At 57.1% G+C, this 21,495-nt stretch overlaps 1 protein-coding gene across 2 annotated transcripts; it reads right to left on the bottom strand.

Moving 5' to 3' along the window:
• Positions 1-72: 72 nt before the first annotated feature.
• On the bottom strand, positions 73-18,478 carry OTUD7B (OTU deubiquitinase 7B). Of its 2 annotated transcripts, none has more exons than XM_040088022.1 (12): positions 18,404-18,478; positions 12,373-12,496; positions 12,040-12,210; positions 11,670-11,888; positions 8,213-8,314; positions 7,700-7,827; positions 7,237-7,349; positions 6,593-6,720; positions 5,861-6,010; positions 5,288-5,402; positions 4,536-4,620; positions 73-3,962 (listed from the first exon to the last, which is right to left on the bottom strand). In XM_040088022.1, exons 2-12 carry the CDS (start codon positions 12,443-12,445, stop codon positions 2,673-2,675), a joined length of 2,574 nt encoding a protein of 857 aa, XP_039943956.1. In that variant the 5' UTR covers positions 12,446-12,496; positions 18,404-18,478; the 3' UTR covers positions 73-2,672. The 2 variants fall into 2 exon arrangements, with proteins under 2 accessions (XP_039943956.1, XP_039943957.1); XM_040088023.2 differs by lacking the exon at positions 18,404-18,478 and adding an exon at positions 12,976-15,417.
• Positions 18,479-21,495: the final 3,017 nt, after the last annotated feature.

Consider the following 21,495-nt stretch of genomic DNA (forward strand, 5'->3'; position numbering starts at 1 on the left):
AGGAGCAGCCCCAGGAGGGAATTGGGGATGCCCAGAGCCCTCGGGGTGAGGGGATGAAGGAGCCTCAGGTGCTTCAGCTGAAGGTTTTTATTGTCAACGAGTCTGTGGTGCCACAACGAGGCCGCAGGTACAGCCCAAGTGCAACACTCCGGCCCTGTTCAAATATCACCAATTAATCTGGAATTAATAAAATAAAATAAAAGTTGTTGTTGTGTTTTTTGTGAATAAACCACTGCAGAATTAATTCAGGTCACTCGGCGTTGCGTTAGTGAGAACCCAGAGCTGCCCCGGCCTCTCCCCTGCGAGATGGCAAAGGTGAATCTCAATTAATAAAACCGAATCCAATCTCATTAACGGGTTTTACACGCGCTGAAAGACAAAGTTTTCCTCCACCGGGATCTGCCGGCAGCGATTCCAATTCCAACCACACCAAGTAAGTGCACTTAGTTTGACCTTGGGGTCACACCACAGTCTCCCTGTCCCCATCCCCACGGAAAAATCCCTCCCCGGGGTAGGTTTGGTGCTTCTCCAGCTTTGGAGCTGCTTTTCCTACAGCTTTTCTCTCCCTCTCTCTCCTCCCACATCCACCAAACCCATCCCCACCCAAATCCAGCATCCACTGGGATGGAGCTAACCAAACGGGAGAGAAATTTCCCCCCAAAAACCGCGAGGATGAAGCATCAGCTCCCGCTTTCCCTCCCCTGCCCTGGGGCATCCGTGCTCCCGGCACAGCCGGAGGATATTCCCAACGCCAAAATAAAGCTGCTGCTCCGATTTGGGGGGAAAAATAAACATCAGAAACAGGGATTTCAACCGACTGCCCATAAACAGTGAAGGGTTTGGGTTGGGTTTTAACCGTTTCGGTTTAAAATTTGGGGTGAAACACGTGGGGGCAGAAACCGTGCAGCTTCATTAGCACCGCATGTCCCTGTCCCAGGGTTAAAGTCCTTCAGAATTCCTGCAGTTTGAGGGGGAAACTTGGAATTTGTTCCGAGGTAAGAGGAGCCAGCCGCAGTGGTGTCACACCCGTCCCTTCCCACAGCTTCGGCCACGCTCGGGGATTTTATAAAACAACTTACCCTGGAGTCAAACCGTCCCTGGGGCTTGGATTTGGATTTGAAAATCTGTGGATAAGCACTGCTGCCTGGACTCAAAGTGTTGGGATCCCACTAGGAAAGGCCTCATTTGGGGACATTTAGGTGCAGGGAAGGCCTTAACTCAGGGGCTTTGAGGTCTAAGTTAACGTTTTTAGGGCCAAGCGTAAGGCGTTGGGTGATCCCCCGAGCTCAGCACACTTCCAGCTCCTCTGCCCAGGCCTTCATCCCTCATCCTGGAAATGGCCAAGCGCAGGAAGGGGTTGCATAGTTTGATGCCTTCTGGAAAAAAAATCAACCCGAAAAAAAGAAAAACGAGGGAATGTTGTAAAGCTCTGGCTGAAGGATGTAACTCCTGTTTTATTTCCGTGCGATAGGAAATGCACCTGCACCTCACTCCGTGCAGGATCAGGCCCGGTTTGGGAGCTGCAGTTACCAAAAAAACCCAAAAAAACAAAACCAAAAACCCAAGGAATTCTGTGCAAACATCGCAGTGCTAAAGTGAATCCCACCCTGGGAGCCAGGGGGCCAGGATGGGGTCAGGAATGGTGCGGGACGTTAATCAACGGGAGGATTTTACCTTATTGTTCTGCTTTTTTTAGCCCTGTTATCAAAAATATGGATTAATTCCGCAGCCTAAAGGTCAGTTGGTGGCTCAGCACAACGGAGCCGAGTTAATCAGGATCAGAGGTAGTACAGAGTAGCTGTGCTCAAGTAGGAGTTACGTGTGACCCCCCCCCGGCTCCCCCCCGGGACTGGGGGTGCTCTGGGACCCCTCCCCAGTGGTTATTCCTGGGGGATTTGCCCCCCTCCACTGGGAATTCCTGGCAGGATCTTGCCTCGGGCTCTCCTGTGGGCTGGGGGTTCCGCACAGGAAGAGAAACCTCCAATCCCTTGAGCGCTGGGAGTGTCCCCCCCGGCTTCCCCCGCCTCAGAAAGAGTTTAAAAAACGTTTTAAAACCAGAGTCGAGCTCACGGGTAGGAGACGGGGTGGGGACAGAGCCCTGAGCCCGTCCTGGTGCTCGGAGCCACCCAGGAGTGGGTGGGGGGCGTCCGACCAACCTCGCCTCACCAGCGTCCAACTCCAACACGGTGTCGCTCAGTACCAGCAAGAAGAGATACAGAATAAAACCAGTGTTAAAAAACTCCATTAAAAGGTTTGTGACGCTCAAAATGGGGCGTTTTCGCTCTGTCCCAGGTGGTCAGGAAGCGGGAAGGACCTGGTGGGAGCTGCTCCCCCCTGCCCGCTCCCAAAGCTTTGGTCTGGTTTATTGAGTTCTTGAGGAATTCTCTCCCCTCACCCTGTGCTCCGACCCGAGCAGCGCCCGCCGTCCCCAGGCACCCCTGGGAATCTTCTTCCTCCTCCTCTGCAGGGAAAGCAGGGGCTGGTTTCCCCCCATCTCCCTCCTGCACCCCTCAATCCCACCAGCCCCAGGCCAACCCCAGCCCGTCCGGCCAAACGCCTGCTCCCACCTCCTGCGGAGCGGGAGAGGAGCGCGGGCGGGCGTAAAACCGAAAGGGATCTCTCGTTATTGCATTTCCCCCACGTTCCACGGGTCCGGATCCGCACGGGGAGCGTCAGAACCGGTGCACCAGCGCCTCCCGCTCCCTGCGCCGCAGCTCCTCCTTGTAACAGCAGGAACAGAAATTCCCCGTCTCCGGGTGTCCGTAAAAGCTGCAGTTGGGCTGTTTGCACTTGGTCTGCTGGACGCCGTAGAGGGCTTGGCTTCTCGTTTTATCCGCTGCTCCTCCCTTGTCCTGCTCGAGGAATTCCCGGCAGCCGTTGCTGTGCGAGGGGAGGCAGCCGGAGCCCTCGCGCTCCGAAGGGAAAGGAGGCTGGATGTCCGTGTCCGTGGGGGAGAACCGGCCCGGGTGGGCAGGGCCGGAGGGGCAGGGGCCGAGCCGGCCCTGGTGGTGCCGGGGCAGGGTGGCGTAAGGGGGGAGGCTCCCGCAGGGGCCCCCCGCCAGCTGCCGCCGGCCCTCGGCGCATCCGGGTGGGTGCAGCCCCTCGGCGCTGCCCACGGAGGGCCTGGGGAAGGTGAAAACGCCGGAATAGCCGGCGGGAAAAGCGATTTTAGCACCCGCTGCCGGCTCCAGGGGCTGGGGGGGGTAGGCGGGGGGCGGCTGGGAGAACGCGGGGCTCGGCATCGCCTCCTCGCTCCGCTGGGCGCCCGCCTCCCCTTCCGGCCTCTTGGCCGGGGCAGCGCTGCCCAGCGCCTTCTTCTCTGCCTCCTTCTGCCTCTGCTCTGCCAGGAAACGCTCCTCGGCATCCAGGAGGTACCTCTGGATCATCTCCTCCTGGAACTGGTGCCGGGTGCTGGTCTTGAGGTGGCTGGCGAAGATGAACTTGCGCTCGCCCTGCATGGCCGCGCGCAGGATGCTCAGGCTCAGCCGCACGTCGCTGCTGTACTTGGAGGGATCCGGCGGCTTCTCCGGGGCCGCTTTAGCAGCAGCGCACGTTTTCTCTGCAGGAGCTGAGTCTCCTGGGGAACATTCCTCTTTGCTGTCCTTCCGTGCCTTCAGGGATCCTTTCTTCTTCTTCTCCAGGGTGTCTCCCTGCCCGTTGCTCATGCCGCCCTTCACGGCCTTGCTGTGCATCAGGCCCCCCATGTTCTTTTTTAGTTTGCTGCCCAGAGTCTTCCCGAAGCTTCCCAGCTTGTTGGCTACCGAGTCTGCCCGTTTTTTATCCTTCTCCTTCTCCTTTTCCCGCTCTTTCTTTGGCTTCTCCCTGTCCTTGCCCGCCCTGGTGCCCCCGTTGCTGGCAGAGCTGCTGCACACCGACTCCTTGTCGGACTCACCCGACTCCGCCGCCGAGCGAGCGTCATCGCCCGCAGAGGCCGTGGGGGATTCTGGCTGAGCCAGAGGCGCCTGGGGAGGAAAGGAAGACAAATCTCAAAGTCTAGAAATTCCTCAGGTAAGGATTTTCAGGAGGAAGGCGAAGCAAAGCGGGCGGTGTCGCTCGGGACAGGGAGGGGGCAGCGCCCGGACACACTCGGTGCATTCTGCACATCCCTAAATATCCCCGTGGCATCCTTTCAACCCGAGATATTCCAGGGTCCTACAAACCCATTCTGTGATTCTGTGATTCCTCCACTTGCTCGAGGTTTAAAGCCAGGGAAGAGGGGGGTTTAGACTTGCCCCAGTCTCGAGGTGACCGTAAACCGACACCTCCCATTTGTTTGGAGCATGGGGCGTCCCCGAGGGGCACGGGGGCTCCTGGGTCGCGTGAAGACTGAAAACGGGCATGGAAAGCTCGAGGGAAAAGGTGCCCACCCGCAAAACTGAGCCACTTCCCTGCTCTCTGAGCAGAACCAGCCACAGTTCCTGTGGGCACAGAACCCCAGAGGAGGCAGAGCCCCCGGGTAAGGCCCTACAGCAGCTCCCTCAGAGAGAGGAAGGATGAATAATTCATAGGTAAAGAAGATCCCCCGGTGCCTTTACCTGCATGTCACAAGGCAACGTGATCCATCGGACATTCATGTAGCTGTGCAGCAGGTGCAGCTTGGCTTCCAGGGAGAGAGTCACGCTGCCATTGGAGCGGGGTCAAACCACACGTCAGAGCCATTTCCCAGCTGGAAATACCTCCCCCCATATTTACACATTATTCCCTGGGTTAGGTATCTGAATGGATGTTTTCCTGCAGCAGGGACCACGGTGCAGCTTTCCTTTCAATGAAAGCCCAAGGGAGAAAGCAGATTCCTGGGTGTCGGAATCGAAACGCTTCTGCCTCAGCCATAGGAAGTGCTGGGATCAAAGCATGGTGAGACCTGCTCAAAAGCTCACCCAAAGCAGGTATGAGCTGGTGGCCACCACCCTCCCCACTCCAGGGTTCCACAACACAAATCCATTTGCCACGGATTTGGTGGCAAATGGAAAAATGCACGTTTTTTTGTGCTACTACAACAGAAGATCCTCCACTGCTGCTGGTGTCCTGAGCTATGCCCAGCCCAGCGCTCCAGGATCTGGAGCAGCACCTACTTAACTATGTGGGAAAGAAGCTCGTGAGATGTCACAGCCTCACCCAAATCATCAAAATGAAGGAAAACGAAGGAAAAGCTGCTCCATGCCCGGGCACAGCTTTTCATCCAGCACAAGAAATCCCAGCTGGGGTCAGGACTGACCCCTTCACCTGTTCTGCAGATCCCCCAGACCCTCAGTGGTGCCTCGCCCTGGATCACACGCTCATCACCAACCTGGCCAGCTTGACGTTGTCACTGTCGTCCTTGCCCCACTGCCACTCCTTCCCGGGATCCACGGCGAAGTGCACGGGGAGCAGCTTGTGCTCAGAGTCTGTCAGGGGGATCACAGCTGCCCCGGGACACAAACGTCACGTTTACAGCCCAAAACAACAAACACTCCACGTTTTGGAGCCAGCTCTGAGCACCCACCAGGAGAATCCTCACCTCTGATGGGAATGGCCTGATGGCAAATCCCAGTGAGTGCCAGGACTTGGGATCATGGAACTGTCAAAGCGCCATGGCATGCCTGGTGACCCTCACAGGGAAGAGTTTCTTCACAATATCCCAGCTAACTCCACCCTGTGTCAGGGGGAAGCCATTCCCTTGTCCTGTCACTCCAGGCCCTCGTCCCAAGTCTCTCTCCAGCTCTTGGAGCCCCTTTAGGCACTGGAAGGGCTCCAAGGTCAGGACACTGTTGGTTTTCTGGGCTGACAGCACACACTGATGGGTCCTGGCCAGCTTTCCCCCCCTCAGCACTCCCAAATCCTCCTCCCTTGGTGCTTTGTTCACCTGAATCTCATCACCCACCTTGATCCTTCGTGTTTTCCTTCTGCTCCATGGAGACCAGGGCAGAAAAATGGGCTTGGTCATAGGCCAGAACCAAAGGAGACCGGTGGCATTTGTTGGCTGGGACTTCCAGGGGCAGGTAGATGCCTCCAAAGGGAATGGGGGCAAATGCTGGGAAGAAAAGAGAGCAGTTAGTTCTGACCACACAGGTTCAAGAGTTCAGAGTTATTTGTGCTGCAGCTGCTCCAGAATGAGCTGTTTGCCTCAGCCGAGGGCTCACCTGCAATTATCTGTCACCTCAGGGGACATTAAAACAAAACCACAACCCAAAATAGGTATTTAGTTTACATCTGGAGGATTTAAAACGTAGAATGAAGTGGTGTTTTCTATAAAAAGCCCTCCTCTCCACTCCCCCACAAGACAAACTTTGCCCACAGAATGATGGAAGTTGATTAACCTTCTCTGACAGGAAACTGAAGCCGACGGTGGAAAATCCACCACCCAGGGAAGGGAATCTCCCACCTCTAGATGTGTGAGGTAGAAAAAACCCCAAAAAACTCGTGTGGATGCTCTTAAAGCAGCAGAAATCGGGTTGGGAGCCAAGCCTGGCCCTGCAGCAGGTCAATTCTCCCTCCTGCACCATTCCCAATTCCAGCTCCAGCCTCGATGGCAAAGAGGCCCCAGGAAAACAGAGGGTAGAAAGGAAAGGTGGAGAGACCAGAGAGGCTCTGGGAAGAGAGGCAGAGGTCTCACCTTCGCCGCCCGAGTCCCGCAGCATCGTGTCTGCCACCACCACGATGGGTCTCTTGAGCACGTGGGCCAGCACGAAGACGTGGAACTCCTCCAGGCTCTCGTACACCGGCTCCTCCGAGCTCTCCACCCTTGGGGAAAGGAGAGGCTGAATTTCACCCCTTGGTTATTCAACGCTTTGTAACACCCAGGAGGGGTTTCACGGCCTCGTCGAGGTGGGGGGACAGCGCTAAGGCCGATCTCGGCGCTAATCTGAGGGTTTGGGTGTGGATTGCCAAAATGTCCCGCTCCAAGACAAGGGTTTGTGCCCGAGGAACGCCCAGCTGCTGCCTGGCATTGCTGGGAGCTCCTTATCTAAGGAGTTGTGCAGAGAAGTGTCCTTGAAACAGAAATGAGACGGTAAAAAACCTCTCAGCTCTGGGTTATTCTCTCATCTCAGAGCGAGCAACACAAGGATTTACTCCCTGCTCCATCCACTCGCTACCCCGTGGAAGAGGCTGTGCAGCACCAAAACCCTTTCCTGGGATGCTTTATGTGCCTTGCGTTTCCTCAGGATCCTTTGTCCTCGCCCTGAAGGCTCAGCCAGAGCCGTGTCCCGAGGGAAGACGTTCCCTGTTTTACACCTGGACGTGTTCTCTGCTCCGTACCCGCCGCAGCTGCCGCCGTTGGTGCCGTAGTGCACGCGGGGCTCGCTGGATGCCAGCTTGATCAGCTCGTTCCACTCCTTCTGCCACTCCTCCTCCGTGTAAACCAGGCCAGACTGCAAAACGGCAAAGAGAACCCCAAAGCTGTCCAGGTGAAGCTCTGCCAGTGGTCTCAGCAGCAGGTTTGTACCCGCAGCACAACTTTTCCCTGTGGGTTTGTCCCAAAACAATCAACGCGCTCTGCACCGCGTCCTCAAAAGCGCTTCCCAATATTCATCCAAACTTTCCCTCTTAAGCTAAATCCTTGTCACTTTGCTGCAGCTCCTTACCAACAGCACAGTCCAACGGCACCGCAGGGAGCTGCCCAAAATTCCAAACCTGACAGAAGCGCCTCCCAAACCCGCAGGATTGGGTTTTTTTACCCCTTGGCAAAGAGTGCCCAAAGCAACACTCAGCCAGCTCTTACCTCCTTGTTCTGCTGCGTCTGCTGCCAGCGCCATCTCCGCCTCAGCGCTTCCCTCTCCGCTCCCTTGTCCATCAGCGTGTAGAGAGATTTCCTGAGCATGAGATCCCGGTCATGGAAGCCCCACATACCTGCAGGGAGAAGGAACGGGCTGGAAGGTCAAGGAGGGATTGGTGTCACTCCCTGACCCGCTGAGATCCCTGCACAGACGCGCCAGAGAAGGGAAGAGGCTGCTCCCTTATCCCACATTTCCCTTCAGGAATCCAAGGAAACTTGCCAGACAGAGGGGGAGAAGGATTTTTGAAGCACACAAGCTGCTGGCAGCCCCATCCCTTCAAAGCATCCCACGTCCACTGAGCGCTCTTGCAGCCGGGAGGAGCAGCGGCATCCTGGGTTTCCCGGGAGAACGGGAGGGTTCTGCTCCCGAGGGGGATCGTGGGCTCTCCCCCAGGGATTTCTCCCCCAGGGATTGTTGGGATTGTTGGCTGTTTCCCTGAGGATTGAGCCAAGCCTTACCCAGGGAGGCAGCGTGGAGCAGGCAATTCCCGTCGCCGGTGGTGGCCAGGGGCAGCAGGCGCTGGCAGCTCGGATCCACCGTCACCCACCAGTTGAGACGGCCTGGGGAAATTTGGGAGAGCGTGAAACCAGGGGATTGGGGGGAGCCTGGGGCGCTCAGCCCTTCTGAGACCACGGCCAAGGAGAAAAAAACCAGCTGAACAGGCAGGGGAAGTGCCTGGACAGGTGGGAAGGTACAGACCCATCCCAGGACAGTGATGAAGTAACAAAAAGAGGAGATTGGAGCTGCAAAACTCCCTGGGGATGCCAGGAAAAGACTGGGCTGAATTTGGAGTCACACAAATCAGAATTACACACAAACAGGAGCCAGGACTTCCACCCAGACCAGTTCTCTTCTATCTCTTTTTCCCTCACACCCTTTATTTCCATCCCCATAGCCCATCAGGCTGAAAATGCACTCCAGGAGCGTCCAGCACAATTTCTCCGGGGAAATCCAGCCTTTTGCTTCTTCTTGGAAGCAAATCTCTCCAGTTTCAGCTCTCCCATGGCCGGGTTTCCCTGCTCACTGTTTTTGAGGCGGGATACTCCGGGATTTCTGCTGATCCCAGCAGCTTTCCTGCTGCAAATGCAAACTGACGGCGCTTTAGACGTGGGAGTTTTGGGTCATCGTGGTGACTCGAGTCAAGAGCAGCTAAAAATAGTGTGGCTGGAGATTCAGCCCTTCCCAAGGGAGAGAAGCTGGGCTGGATCAGGACTCTGAACCCCTCAGTCCGTGTCTCACCCTGCCCTCAACATCCCTCCGTGGCTTTTCCAGGAGTTTTTGGGATCCTGTGCAACAGGCAGGTGTTTGGCTGGATGAGGCCGTTTAGGCTTCCAAGTTGTATTTAAATTGCTCCTGCAGGAAACCAGCCCTTTCCCATAATTTCCAAAGAGCCTCTCTTTTCCCTGGAGCGCGATCCCTTCCGGGGATCCCAGCACTCGGACACGGGATTTCTGAAAACGCTTTGTACAGCCTCAGGCAGAGCAGCTGGAGAGGAACTAAAGGCAGAAAACAGGGGTTAAAACATCCCCAAACACTAGGAAAAAAACCCCAAAAAACCTCAAAAAAACCCCACTAAGTTCAGTGTGACACAAGGCAGGTCGTTCTTGTCCCCAGCACCAGGAAAGGGACCCGCCAGAGCTGGAAGCGTTCCACACCGAGCCTGAGGACAATGGCCCTGCACGGAGAAGCCGGCTGCTCCCTCGACACAGCTCCTGGCACGGCAGAGTTGGGAGCCCGGCCAAATGGCCCAGGGCCAGCGGGAGCAAACGCCTCACAGGAGCTGTCCCACGCGAAACGCTGCTGGGGCAGCACCGACAGCTCCCTCTTATTCATTTTCCCCACGTCCCTGCAGGATTTGTCGCTCTCTTCCCCGTGGAGTTCGCACGTCCCGCTTGGCGCTCCCGAGGTTGTGCAAGCTCTGGCCAAGTCAGGTCTGAGGGGACACACCTTGGAGAGGTATTTCTGTGCCCGAGTGTTTGCACCGGCTCCAGTTACGCAAGAGAAGTCGCCTCCAAAGGAACGGCGCACGCCCAAGCCTCCTCCCAGCGTTCTGCTTCCGTCGAGGCGGCGGAAAGGCCGAGAGGCTGCCCAGGAGCGTTGAAAACAACACATTTCTCTGTGCCTGGCTCTCAAGAGATGTCTGAAGGGAAATCAACTGGATTTTGGAGCCTGAGGGATCTGGCCAGAATGGCCATGGTGGCAAGAGAACTTGTGCACACGGGGAAAAGTCCATTGGCATCCAGAGGTTCCCTTAGCATGTCCCTACGTTACCCCACACAACATCTGTCTGTCCCCACGGCGTGTTGGGGGAAATCCCATTGTATTTTCCAGCAGGAGCCACCTGAACTGGTCAGGGCAATGGGAAGGAACTGACGGCTCCACCCAGCCTGAAGGGAGGATTGCCTCATCCAAACCACAAATGGCTTCCCTAAGGCTACTGGGAATCTGCTCTCGCTGCTGTGTGGCACAGGGAGCGTCCCTGGGATTGCTCCTGAGGCCGACACGAGGGATCCAGCACGGACACGGACGCCGCTCGCCGCCCCGTGTGGCAGCCACAGACCAACGGGGAAAGGTGAAGGACCAGGATCAGGATCTTTCAGTTCCTCGTGATTTTTTTTCCCCCCTCATTTCCTCAGGTGAAGCAGCACGGACCGCTCCTCCCCGTGTGCCACAAGCAAACCCAAAGCCAGAGCAAGGCGCGATTCCCGACCCACAAGGGTTTGTGTCGAGGGGTGCCAAGGCTCCCTTGAGGGTTTCAGCTCCACCAAGACCTTTCCTTGCCACTCCAAGCACATTCAAAGCATTCCCAGAGGATCTCATTGAAGTTTCCAGACACTTTGAAAGCGTTTACTCTGCCATATCGGTGTAACAGGACCTCTGAACACACGGGGAAGAGGATCTGAGCATTTATTGGGCTGTAAAACATTTCCTTATTCCCCTAAGGATTAATTAATAACGGGAGTCTCTGCAGACGACAGCACCACGTTCAAAAAACCCTACTTGGAATATCTCATAGCTGCACTACGGCCCTTGTCACAGACAAAACACTCATTTATAGCAACCCACAGACGCCAGAGTCTCCGAAAGGCATTTTCTAAAACTCACAGCTCCTAAATTCCTTCCAGTTAACGGCACCTTGGCACACCTGGAAGCGCCCAGGCACCCGCAGCCCATTTGTGCTGGGACACAGGAACCCAAGCCCTGGCTGAGCTGGGATGAGATCCGGGCTTTATCTGCACCAGAGCCCGCAGCTCTGCTGTCACGGCACGGCGGCGCTGCGTAACGGGATCGCTGGGATCAAGTGCTCATTCCCAAAACATGAGAATATTTCTTACAGCAACTCCTAAGCAGGAGAGGGAGAAGTTGGGCCCTCGGGGTGTCTGCTATCCCGAAGGATAACGTGGTTTCTGTGCAGCACCAGAGAAACAGAAACTCCCGAGATCCCTCATGGCATCCTGCCCATGGGAACCCTCCTGGTGCCAGGGATGAGGTTTTTCCCTGCCAGCATGGATGTCCCCCCTCATTCCCTCATCTCAGGAGTCTGATGGGAAGCAAAGCAGGGGGTTCCAGCAGACACTGGAGCAGCAGCATCAACCTCCAGGGTCTGTAATCAATGGAGAGTTTGTCAGCAGGACGTGTTAAACAGGAATTCCCTTTTCCCTGTCTCTCCATGGCACCAGCAGGACGGAGCATTGGGACGCTCCAGGGGTGAGGCAACGCCACTTTGGGGGCGTTTTCCCCTCTCAGCTGTGCACAGTGATAACAGCCCTGGGTTATTTACACTCTGTTTCCAGGGGGTGAAGAGAAGCAGCTCCTACTCAGCCCTTGCACCAGGGTCGTAAAAACGACGGAACGATTCCCCGCTGGACGCGCATCGCTGTGATGTGACACTGCACGCACGGAGCCAGCACTCACCCGCCTGCTCCAGCGCTACCAGCATGGACTGCTCGATGAGATCCCGCTCGATGAAGCTGCGGAAATCCTCGGGGTACACGGTGAGGTCGGGCAGCTGGAAGGTGCAGATGGGCATCTCCAGCAGGTGCTCGCTGCTGCTGCCGTTGCTGGAGACGTGGGAGCGGGCCAGGGACACGATGGTGGAGCTGGCGTGGGAGATGCCGCGGGACAGGCGCTTCTCTGGGGGAAAGAAGGGAGAGCAAACAGCAAAGTGAGGCAGGAGCAGCAAATCCCAGAGCGGCCGCCGCCAAACCAGCTCCGGCAGGGAGAGGAGAGATCGCTGCGGCGCGGGAGATTCTGCAGATGACGCCTCCGGCTCCGGGACACTGACCTTGCACGATGTCATCCTGGCGCTGCAGCGGGGGCCTCCCCGGCCGCGCCACCTCCCGCTCCGGGGGCCGGGCCCCGCGGCCTTCGTTGAAGGAATGAGGGAGGTTCCCGGCGTGCACCTGCCGGAGCTGCTCAAAGTCGCTCAGCGCCGCGCTCAGGTCCCAGTTTTTGCCTGGATGGGGAAGGGAGCGGCGCCGGTCACCAGCAAGGAAGCTGAGGCGCTTCCTAAATGTCTGTGGTGGAAACTATCCCGGCTCCCTCACTCTCTTCCAACCCTTTTTCCTCCCCGTCAGCCACCCCGGGCATTTCCCTCGTTATTCCCAGTTTTCCGTACCTTCAAGGAGGTCTCTGGCCAGTCCCGGCTCTGCCCCCGTTGAGCGAACAAAATCCGACAGGACGATGTCCATAGCCGAGGCCAGGCGGAGTCAGCGGCACGGGATCGGCTCCTCAGCATCAACCTGGGGATGACAGCAAGAGCAGATCGCACATCCCGGCTGGGAACGAGCCCAGGGGGGACGAAAACATCCCCCTAAAATTAACACCGCGCTCCGGGATCGCCGGTTCATTCCCTGAGAACGACGCGCGCTTTGCTGTACCCAACAACGGGCATTTCCTGGGGAAATTCAGGAACTAAGCCCAATTCTCATCTCAGAGGTGGTGGATGGATTTGGATTTTCTTTCCAAATGAGGGATAAGGACCCAAGAATAAATTACATAATAAATGAATATTTGGGAGCAACGAGAAAGCAGAGAAGTTTCTCTTGTGCATTTACAGGGAGCAAATCCCTGCCCCATCCCGCTCCAGGCACCCCAGCTGTGAGGCAGGGAAAGGGAAGTTAAAGACAAATTCTAGAATCAGATGTGTCCTAAGGAAAACGCGTTTTAAAAAGCCCCTTTCAGACAAAAAAACCAAACCAAACCGAACAATCCCAATTACTCTGGCAGACAAAAATCAACGTCCAGACAGAGCTCCTTTCTACTCCAGAGCGCCTTTCCAGGCTCCTTTGACTCCGGCGCTCCTTCCCAGAAGGGAACAAAACCACAGATCTATTCCTAAATCTGGATTTTCTCGGGTTCTGAGCCTGCGGAAGGCGTGTGCTCCTGCCATGCCTTCAAATCCTGATTTTCCGCATTCCTCGGGGCAGAGAGGGAAAGGAAGAGCAGCCTCATCCGTGGGAGTCCGGAACGGCAAAGTGCTCCCTGGAACTTGGTTGCTTTGCAGTTAAAGGCTGGGATAAAAATTCTGCTGTCAAGGAACACAATTTATGCCGAGCTGAAAATCTGGCAGGGAAAAATCTGGGAAGGCTGGGAGAGGGAAGTGGTGGTGTATTGGGCACGAGCCAATCTCAGGATTGTGCAGGATAGGAACAAATAAAGTCTATTTTCCAGGATTATCCCTAAAGATGGGCAAAACCCCTCCTTGGTGCCTTGAAATGTTTTGGTTTGTTTTTTTTTTCCAAGATTATCCTTAAAGGTGGGTGAAATTCCCTAAGAGCACAACTCCCCAAAAGCAACCGTTACATCCAGTCTTTAACGTGGAATTTCTTGGCTTTGGTGGAGAAACGCCATTCCCGCTCTCACAGGTGTCAGTATTAATTTCCTCCTCCCAGAAAAACTCGTTATTCCTTCGCTGCCGGAGCAAACTGCGAGCTGAGGCGGGAGAAGCGATGCCAAAGCCCAGCACATTCCGGGAGCAGGAGCTGGCAGCGATTCCTGCTCTTACTCCTCCAATTTAGGGAACATCCCTAATTAGGAGCCGCACGTTCAGATCCTCTAATCCCTGGCAAGAGCTGCAGAAACAAGGAGCAGCTCCAGGGTGAAACCGGCTGCGATAACGGGCAAAGCTTCCTTCAGGTGGGTGTGGAATTCCAAGGAAAATGAGAGCTCAGCACACAGCAGAGGAGGTTTGGGGAGGGAACAAGCGGCACATCCCACCCCCTCGTCCGCGGCATTCCGAACTCCCGCGTGCACAAAAATGCCAGGGAAAACACGGATGGAAAACTCCGGGTCCAACGAGGCGGCGACGGATCGTTGGAGATTTATTGAGGGATCGGACGGAGGAAATGTCCCCACCCCAGAGTTATTGATTATTTCCTTTCCCCGTGGAAGGGAAGTGCTCTCTCCTCTTCCCTCCTGCCAGATCAGGTCAGGAATACAAGCCCAGGTAGGAAATCCAAGCCCCAGGAGATCCACAGCTGCAAATCCATCCCCCAGCAACGGAGCAGGGGCTGAGCACACCCCAGAGCCCCCGGGAGCGCACGGGGACGCAGCACGGCTGGATGCAATCCAAAGTGAGCGTTCCTGGCACATTCCAACCAGAAATACGCAGAAAACATGTATTTGGGACTAAGTTCCTGTGGAGATCCCACCAGCTCTTTACAGGACACACCAGAAGGTTTTTCAGCAAATGTTTAACAAATATCCCCCCACGCTCCTGAGGGAAGGGAGGAGTGATCAGCCGTGCTGGAGTCGCACCTCGCTCGGACCAGGAGCTGGAGCCTCACACAAGAATCATTCCACGGTTACACACCCGTGGGGGCGGAGTGAGAGCCCCATCCCAACGTGCCGACGGATCCACCCAACGCTGACACCAACCTTCAGCCTTCCAGGCAGCAGGACTCTGCCCAGTTCTGCCTTTGGGAACGGGGCAAAGCCGAGTTGAGTCAATCCTGGCAGCCTGCAAATGCTTCCTAACGGGAATTCAGACCTTTCACATCGCGTGTTCATCCAAAATAAGGGGAAAGCCCCCAGAACCTCCTCTCCTGTGCTGCCTACGGCCAGTGCCAATGGTCACATGCCAGGTTTGGGAAGGGACTCACCGGGAGCATGAGGAGCATCCACAGGCAGGACTGTGCTCCCTGCCCCAACATCATCAGAGAAGTCAGGAAACCGAAGGAGGAGTTCAAAAGGTCCAAGAGCTCAGTGTCTCTTGGCTCCATCTTCAGAGAGGTTTATTTCTTGTGAGGAAATAAGCCACTGGGAACGCTGAACTGAAGCAGTTCACCAGAACCAACCGTGAAGCAGCAAAACTGGATCCATTCAAAGCTCCAGACTGGAATTCACGGGGCTTTAATTCCCTTATTTTGTTAGATCTCAATTCATGCTGAACATGCTGCAGAAACAGGAAATAATTCTCTTTGTTAGGGCCAAATCCTGACCCAAGGTCGGCCGCGACCGGTGGCTCCAGCTTGTTTATAAAGATACATCCAGAAATATTTTAGGAGCAGCAAACTGACGTCTCTCCCCTGGATCTGCCACGTGATGTTTTGCTGAGGGCAGGAACCAAGCTGGGAGCCAGGACTCCACTCCCAGGGCTCTGCTCCTGGCCCAGCCCCTCCGCCACATCCCGTCCCCAAAGGGACACGAGGAACCCCAGGCCAGACCCTCAGGGAGCTGCAGGTGAGGCAGGAGGTGCCCAAATCCACGGGGAATTTAATCCTGCCAGACCCACACGGATGTTTTTGCTTCCACCATTAGGGAGCCGCAGCAGAGGGGAAAACCAGCAGGTATCAAACTCCTAAACCACAAATCGTCCAGAATTCTGGAATTTGGCAGCACTCAGGGCTAAGCAGGGGGGTCCTGAGGGGAAAGGCCACACCGGGACCTGCATGGGAGCAGCTCCAAAGTGAGCCCTGTCGGAGTAACGATGAGAAAAATGAGCTTCTCCATGAACTCCAAGCGAGCACGTCCTGATGCTCCTGAAGGAGGGTTTCTGTCTTCCTCCTGCTCCCTGGAGTGCTGGGGGCTGCCTCCATCCCATCCCACCTCCCTGTCCTGGTCCAGCAGGTTACCTAACACCGCCAGAGCAGCCACACGCCGCGCCAGGATTAACGGCACCGTCCTGACCTGACACCTGTGCTGGGGTCACTAAGCTCCGTCAGGAAATGCTGGACGGGACACAGCCCGTGCAGCTCCTGCCTCTTCCAGGATGGGAATCAACCCAGCTCATCATCATCATCATCATCATCAACAAAAAACCAGTTCTTCCTGATAAAAGTGATGGTGCAGGACAGCCTTGAAGCGCATCAACCCCTCAGACCAAAGGTGGGGCGCTGTGAGTGCAGAAGGAAGCCAGCCCAATAGGGAAGAACAGGGATTTTGGGAAGAGATGGCACAGGCAGCTGTGGAGGCGCTGGATGTGGCTCCACAGCTTCACCTCATGCTCGGCAGGAGCAGCTCTCCGAGATTCTGGGAACGGCAGGCTCTGGGACCTCTGTCAGAGTTTTAGCACAATCCAAAAGGACAGCACATAATCCCCACAAATGAGCTTTTCCAGCAGGGAAAAGGGGCTCCTAAAACCACGCTGGCGCTCAGGAGTTGGAGCGGGAGTGAAGTGACAGTTACAGAAATCATCACATTTTTATAAAGCTTCGCTGTTTCAATGAACAGCTTTATCCCATTTTTTTTCCAGCGCTCCAGCTGCTTCCCAGTGCTCCAGACACTGCTGGGCTCCTCCCAACACCCAGGTCACCCTGAACCTTGGGCTGAAGAATCCACCAGACTGACACCTCCATGACAGATAAAAGCCAAACAAGTCTCCAACACAAACACAGCAGCTCCATCACACCCAGGCTCTGTCCCACCATCATTATCCCTCCTGGTTATCAACTCCTCTTGCTCCCAAAATTACAGGATTCGCTAATGAAGCACTGACTACAAACTCAGTTCTCTCAGTGTCTGCACCAAAGAAATCCCCTTTGAGCCAAGTTCTCCTTAAACCAGGCCGTGACTATTTCCAGCCTGACCCTGGTTCTCTGCAAGAGCTGGGCCCAGCACACGCTGTCCTTGCCCGTATCCCGGGGGGATGCTCCAAGTGTCCCCTCTGCAATCGAGGCCACGGCAGCTCCATCACCAATTCCGCGCCTTTTCTCCCCAGAATACTTCAACCCAGCGCTCCTCCCGCAAGGAAAATCCATTTTGAGTCACTTGCAGGGAGGAGTTCAGGGTGTAACTCAGGACTGTGAGAGCTGAAATGCCAACTGAGCATCTCCCAGAGCTCCCACACAGAGAGCAGAGCCACATCCCGGCACCGAGTGGCACGGATTCACCACGAACAGCAGCAGAAAATAAAATAAATTCCAACAGAAAACTGAACCAACCTAAGGCTCCAGGAAGAGCAGAATCCTAAATTTTAAGTGATTTGGGCACACGGCTCCTTTCCCCATCCCCAGCCGTGCTCTATCCCATGGGATTTGGATGCTCCTGCCCACCCCAGGGGCTGACGAGGGTCTCACACCTGAAGCAGGTACGAGGAATCCCGCTGTGTATCCTGAGAGCCACCCCTTCAGACACATCCACAAGTGGGCACACCATCTCCACTCCAGAAGTTTCTTTAGCACAAAACAATCTGTAAGTAATTCAAACATCCCATTTCCCCCCCAAAAAACTACTCAGCATGGACATGTGTCGGGTCAGGAAGATAAAACCCAGTGCTGTCAGCGATTCAGAGCAAAGAATCCCCGCTGGAAGTTTGGACTTTCCAGCTCCGTGACAAGGCCTTTACAAACCCGGATATCCCTGGTCCCGAGCACCCATTTCACCGACAGGAAAGCCGAGGGGTCTCGCAGCATTCCCGGTGCACTGGGATCCAACCCAACTCCCGGGAGGCTCCGTCCCGCTACCGGGAGTGACTGCCAAGGCCTCGGAACAGTTTCCCTGGAGCTGGGGATGGTCCGGGAGCGGCTCCTCGCCCACATCAACAACACGGAGACGGCGAGGCAGCCGGGAATCAGCCAGACGAGGAACCCCCTTTCTTCCTGGATCGGGACTCGCAAACTCCAGGGTTATTTCTGAGCTCATGTTTCGCTGCCGACGGACCCGAGCCCTGCCCCGGCGGCCGCTCACGGCTGTCCCCCGCTCCCCTAAGAACGACCCCAGCCTGGACCGGGCAGCCGTCCGGATATCCCGGCGCTCCCAGGGGAAAACAAGTACCAAAAGGAGAATTATTTGTCCCGAAGTCGCCGGGACCAGGAAAATATCACTCCCCCGCCCCGGGGAGCCCCGAACCGCCGGGGTCAAGCCCCCGCCCGGCGGTGGCTCCGGCGCCGGGACAGGCGGGGGGGCTCCGCACCGGGAACGGGGCGGGGGCGGCCCCAGAGCGGCCGCGGAGCGGGGGAGCCCCCCTGGCCCCGGCCCCGCAGGCCCCCGCGCGACCCGCAGGCGAGACCCGCACCCCGAGACCCACCCTCGTACCCCGGAACGACCTCCGGGACCGAGCCCAGGGCCCGCACCCCGAAACCGACACCGGGACCCGCCCCCGCCTCCCCCTGAGGCCGCGCCGAGACCCCGCGGGCGCCGCCGACGCCGCCCCAAGGCCCGGCCCCGCCAAAACTTTCCCGAGGCCGAGCGGGGGGGCCCGCCGTTACCTTCGAGAGGCTCCATGGGCGGCCTGGCGCGGCCCGGCCCGGAGCGGCCCCCGGGCCCTCCCGCCGCCGTCGCCGCCGCCGCCGCTGAGGCCGCTCCCGGGGCGGGGGGGGGGTAGGGTGGGGGGGGGAGGCGGAACGGAACGCGCCGCCCGGAACGCGCCGCCACCCCCGTTCCCGGCCGGAACGCTTTGGCGGGCGCACGCGGCCGTGCCGGGAGGGGCCAATGGCGGCGCGGGGACGGGCGCGGCCACGCCCCTCTGGGGCAGCGCTGCGCGTGCACGGGAGGGGGGCGGGCAGAGCGCCCCCTGGCGGCGTGACGGGGTGACCGAGATCCCCGAGAGCCCGGAAAGGGCGCGAGACCCCCGTGAGGGGCCCGGGACCCCCGTGAGGGGCCCGGGACCCCCGTGAGGGGACTGAGACCCCCGTGAGGGGCCCGGGACCCCCATGAGGGGACTGAGATCCCCGTGAGGGCTCTGGGATCCCCGTGAGGGGACTGAGACCCCCGTGAGGGGCCCGGGACCCCCGTGAGGGGACTGAGATCCCCATGAGGGCTCTGGGATCCCCGTGAGGGGCCTGAGACCCCCGTGAGGGGCCCGGGACCCCCGTGAGGGGACTGAGATCCCCGTGAGGGCTCTGGGATCCCCGTGAGGGGCCCGGGACCCCCATGAGAGGACTGAGATCCCCGTGAGGGGACTGAGACCCCTATGAGGGCTCTGGGACCCCCGTGAGGGGACTGAGATCCCTGTGAGGGGTCTGTGACCCCTGTGTGCAGCCTGAGACTCCCTGTATGGAGTCTGAGACCCTGTTGAGGGGCTTGAGACCCCTCTATGGGGTCGGTAACACTTTTTATGGGGCCTGAGACCCCGTTTAAGGGGTCTGTAATCCCTCCCACTGCGGGACCTGAGACCTCGGGAACCTCCTTCCGTGGGGTCTGTGCCCCCTGCGTGGGGCTGAAACACTGAGCCTGGAGGGTGAGGGGTCAGCACCCGCTCCCTGAGCCTGATTCCCATTGGGAATCGCTTTCCCTACCACGGAAAGCTTCCTGCTCCTCGCCCACGGCACGGGAACAATGGCAAGTGGGGCAGCAGCTGCAGAGCTGGTGGGACGGCCCGTCCCTCGGCCAAGGGCCTGGCATTCCCTGTGCTGAGGACCTGGAATTCCCTGTGCCGAGGGTCTGACATTCCCTGTGCCCATGGCCTGGCGTTCCCTGTGCTGTGGGTGCCCACGGAAGCACAAAATGTCCCAGGGCTGTGCCAGATGCAGGGGTCTGGTGGCCAAAGCAGGAGGCCGGTGATGCCACCAGCTGTGTCAGGATGTGCTGGCACAGCTGGCACAGCTCCCATGGAGCCATTGCTGGTGTATTTGCCCCCTGGTCCATCTCTCACTCAGCTTCCTTCTTCCTTCCTGGAGGAAACCTCCAGGTTTTCTCTTTTGAAAAACACAGGTGGACCGACCCTGTGCTGGAGCAGTGGCCAGTGGGGGCCGGGGGCTGCTGGGGCTGGTGGCAAACAGGCCACGTCATGCGCACAGCTCAGCTGATCCCGACGTTGAATCCATCCTTTGTGTTCTGCCAGGAACCTGCCCTTGTTTGTGTCCTGCACAAAGGGATTGTTTGTGTGTCCGGGCAGGGAAATGTCCAGCACAGAAAGGACGGGCCCGGGGTTTGTCTCTGCTGGCTGCACTGTTTGTCCACACAGTGGATCCTGCCCGGTGTCTCTGGTGCCCAGCAAGGGGCTGGAGTGGTTCCTGTTCTCCAGAGTGATCCCTGTGCTCCAGAGTGATCCCTGTGCTTTGATCCCTGTGCTTCAGAGTGATCCCTGTGCTCCAGAGTGATCCCTGTGCTCTGATCCCTGTGCTCTGGAGTGCTCCCCATTCTCCAGAGTGCTCGTTGTGCCCCAGAGTGATTCCTGTGCTCCGATCCCTGTTCTCCAGAGTGCTCCCTGCTCTCCAGAGTGCTCCCTGCCCATTCCATCTCACCCTATTCCCACCCTGCTCCTTCCAGAGCCATGGTAAGGGGTCAGCACAGTGTTAAACAGACATAAAATCCCATCTCATTCCTGACAGCTCCGGTCAGAACCATTCCCAGACCGAGTGAAAGGGTTTTGTTGTGAATTTAACCACTGAGAAGCCAGGGGAGGCCCTGGTGCCGCTGGTCCCTCCGGAGCCACATGCAGGGCAAGGAAATGGGGACAGGTACAACTGCTCCACACAGGACACCACAGGGACAGAGGGAGAGGGAGCTGGTCCCCCTCGAGCTTGGTGATTCACCCAGATTTGCTGGGGGACATTGGGATCACTTGGAAAAGGGCATAAAGAGGATCAGGGGTGGAGGGAGGGGATCAGGGTGGAGGAGCAGATGGCACTGGAGGAGGGAGGCCGGGATTTCTCATGGAAATCGTTTCACTAGTGAAGGCAGCTCCAAGAACAGAGCTCAGGGGTTGGGGACACAAGGTCCTGGCAGCTGAACTTGGGACCCATCCCTGGCTCTGGAACGATCGGTGAAGGTGACATTCAAGAGCCTCAGTAGTGAGTCAGGAAAGAGCTTTTCCAGCCTTAAACTCCACTTGACTTTCCCCTAAATCCCTCTGGAGCAGCCAATGAACATAACAGGGGATGCTGCTTCCAAAAGGATCCAGTTGGGCCCTTCAATGTTTATTTGGGTTTTGGTTTTTCTGTTTTGTTTTTTTTTTTTTTTTCCCCCTCTCTGCTAACAGGGAAAGCACAATTGCCTCGTAAAGCAATAACAAGGCGAGGTGAAGCCCCTCATGATTCCTTATCTCCAAAGCTGGAAACTCATCCAGGCCTTATTTTACTGCCAAGAGCCTCTTTTCACGGAGCGTTTTCCTGAGGAGATGCCTGGGACACAAGCGCTGTGTCAGAGTGGAAAACTCCCGTTCCCACATCACCCAGGAGGTGCTGGGTGATGTCCCAGGAAGCACAGGCTGCCGTGGCCATTTCTCCTTGGAATCAGGAGTGGAGATTCCATTGCTTTTGAAATAATCGACACCAAATTCGATCCCTTAAAATAGCAGTGCCATAATCCCGGACAATCCTATTGCCTCAACTTAGGGACCAACGTCTGTCCTCGTGCC

This window comes from Hirundo rustica, chromosome 29 (assembly GCF_015227805.2).
Source record: "Hirundo rustica isolate bHirRus1 chromosome 29, bHirRus1.pri.v3, whole genome shotgun sequence".
NCBI classification, from domain to species: Eukaryota; Metazoa; Chordata; class Aves; order Passeriformes; family Hirundinidae; genus Hirundo; species Hirundo rustica.

Excerpts from the sequence above, each read along its gene's own strand:
- OTUD7B (XM_040088022.1), bottom strand. The coding sequence starts at position 12,445 with ATGGACATCGTCCTGTCGGATTTTGTTCGCTCAACGGGGGCAGAGCCG. Across the intron at positions 6,721-7,236 it reads AACGGCGGCAGCTGCGGCGG|GGTGGAGAGCTCGGAGGAGC; the intron begins GTACGGAGCAGA and ends CCTTTCCCCAAG. Across the intron at positions 3,963-4,535 it reads CGTTGCCTTGTGACATGCAG|GCGCCTCTGGCTCAGCCAGA; the intron begins GTAAAGGCACCG and ends TTTCCTCCCCAG.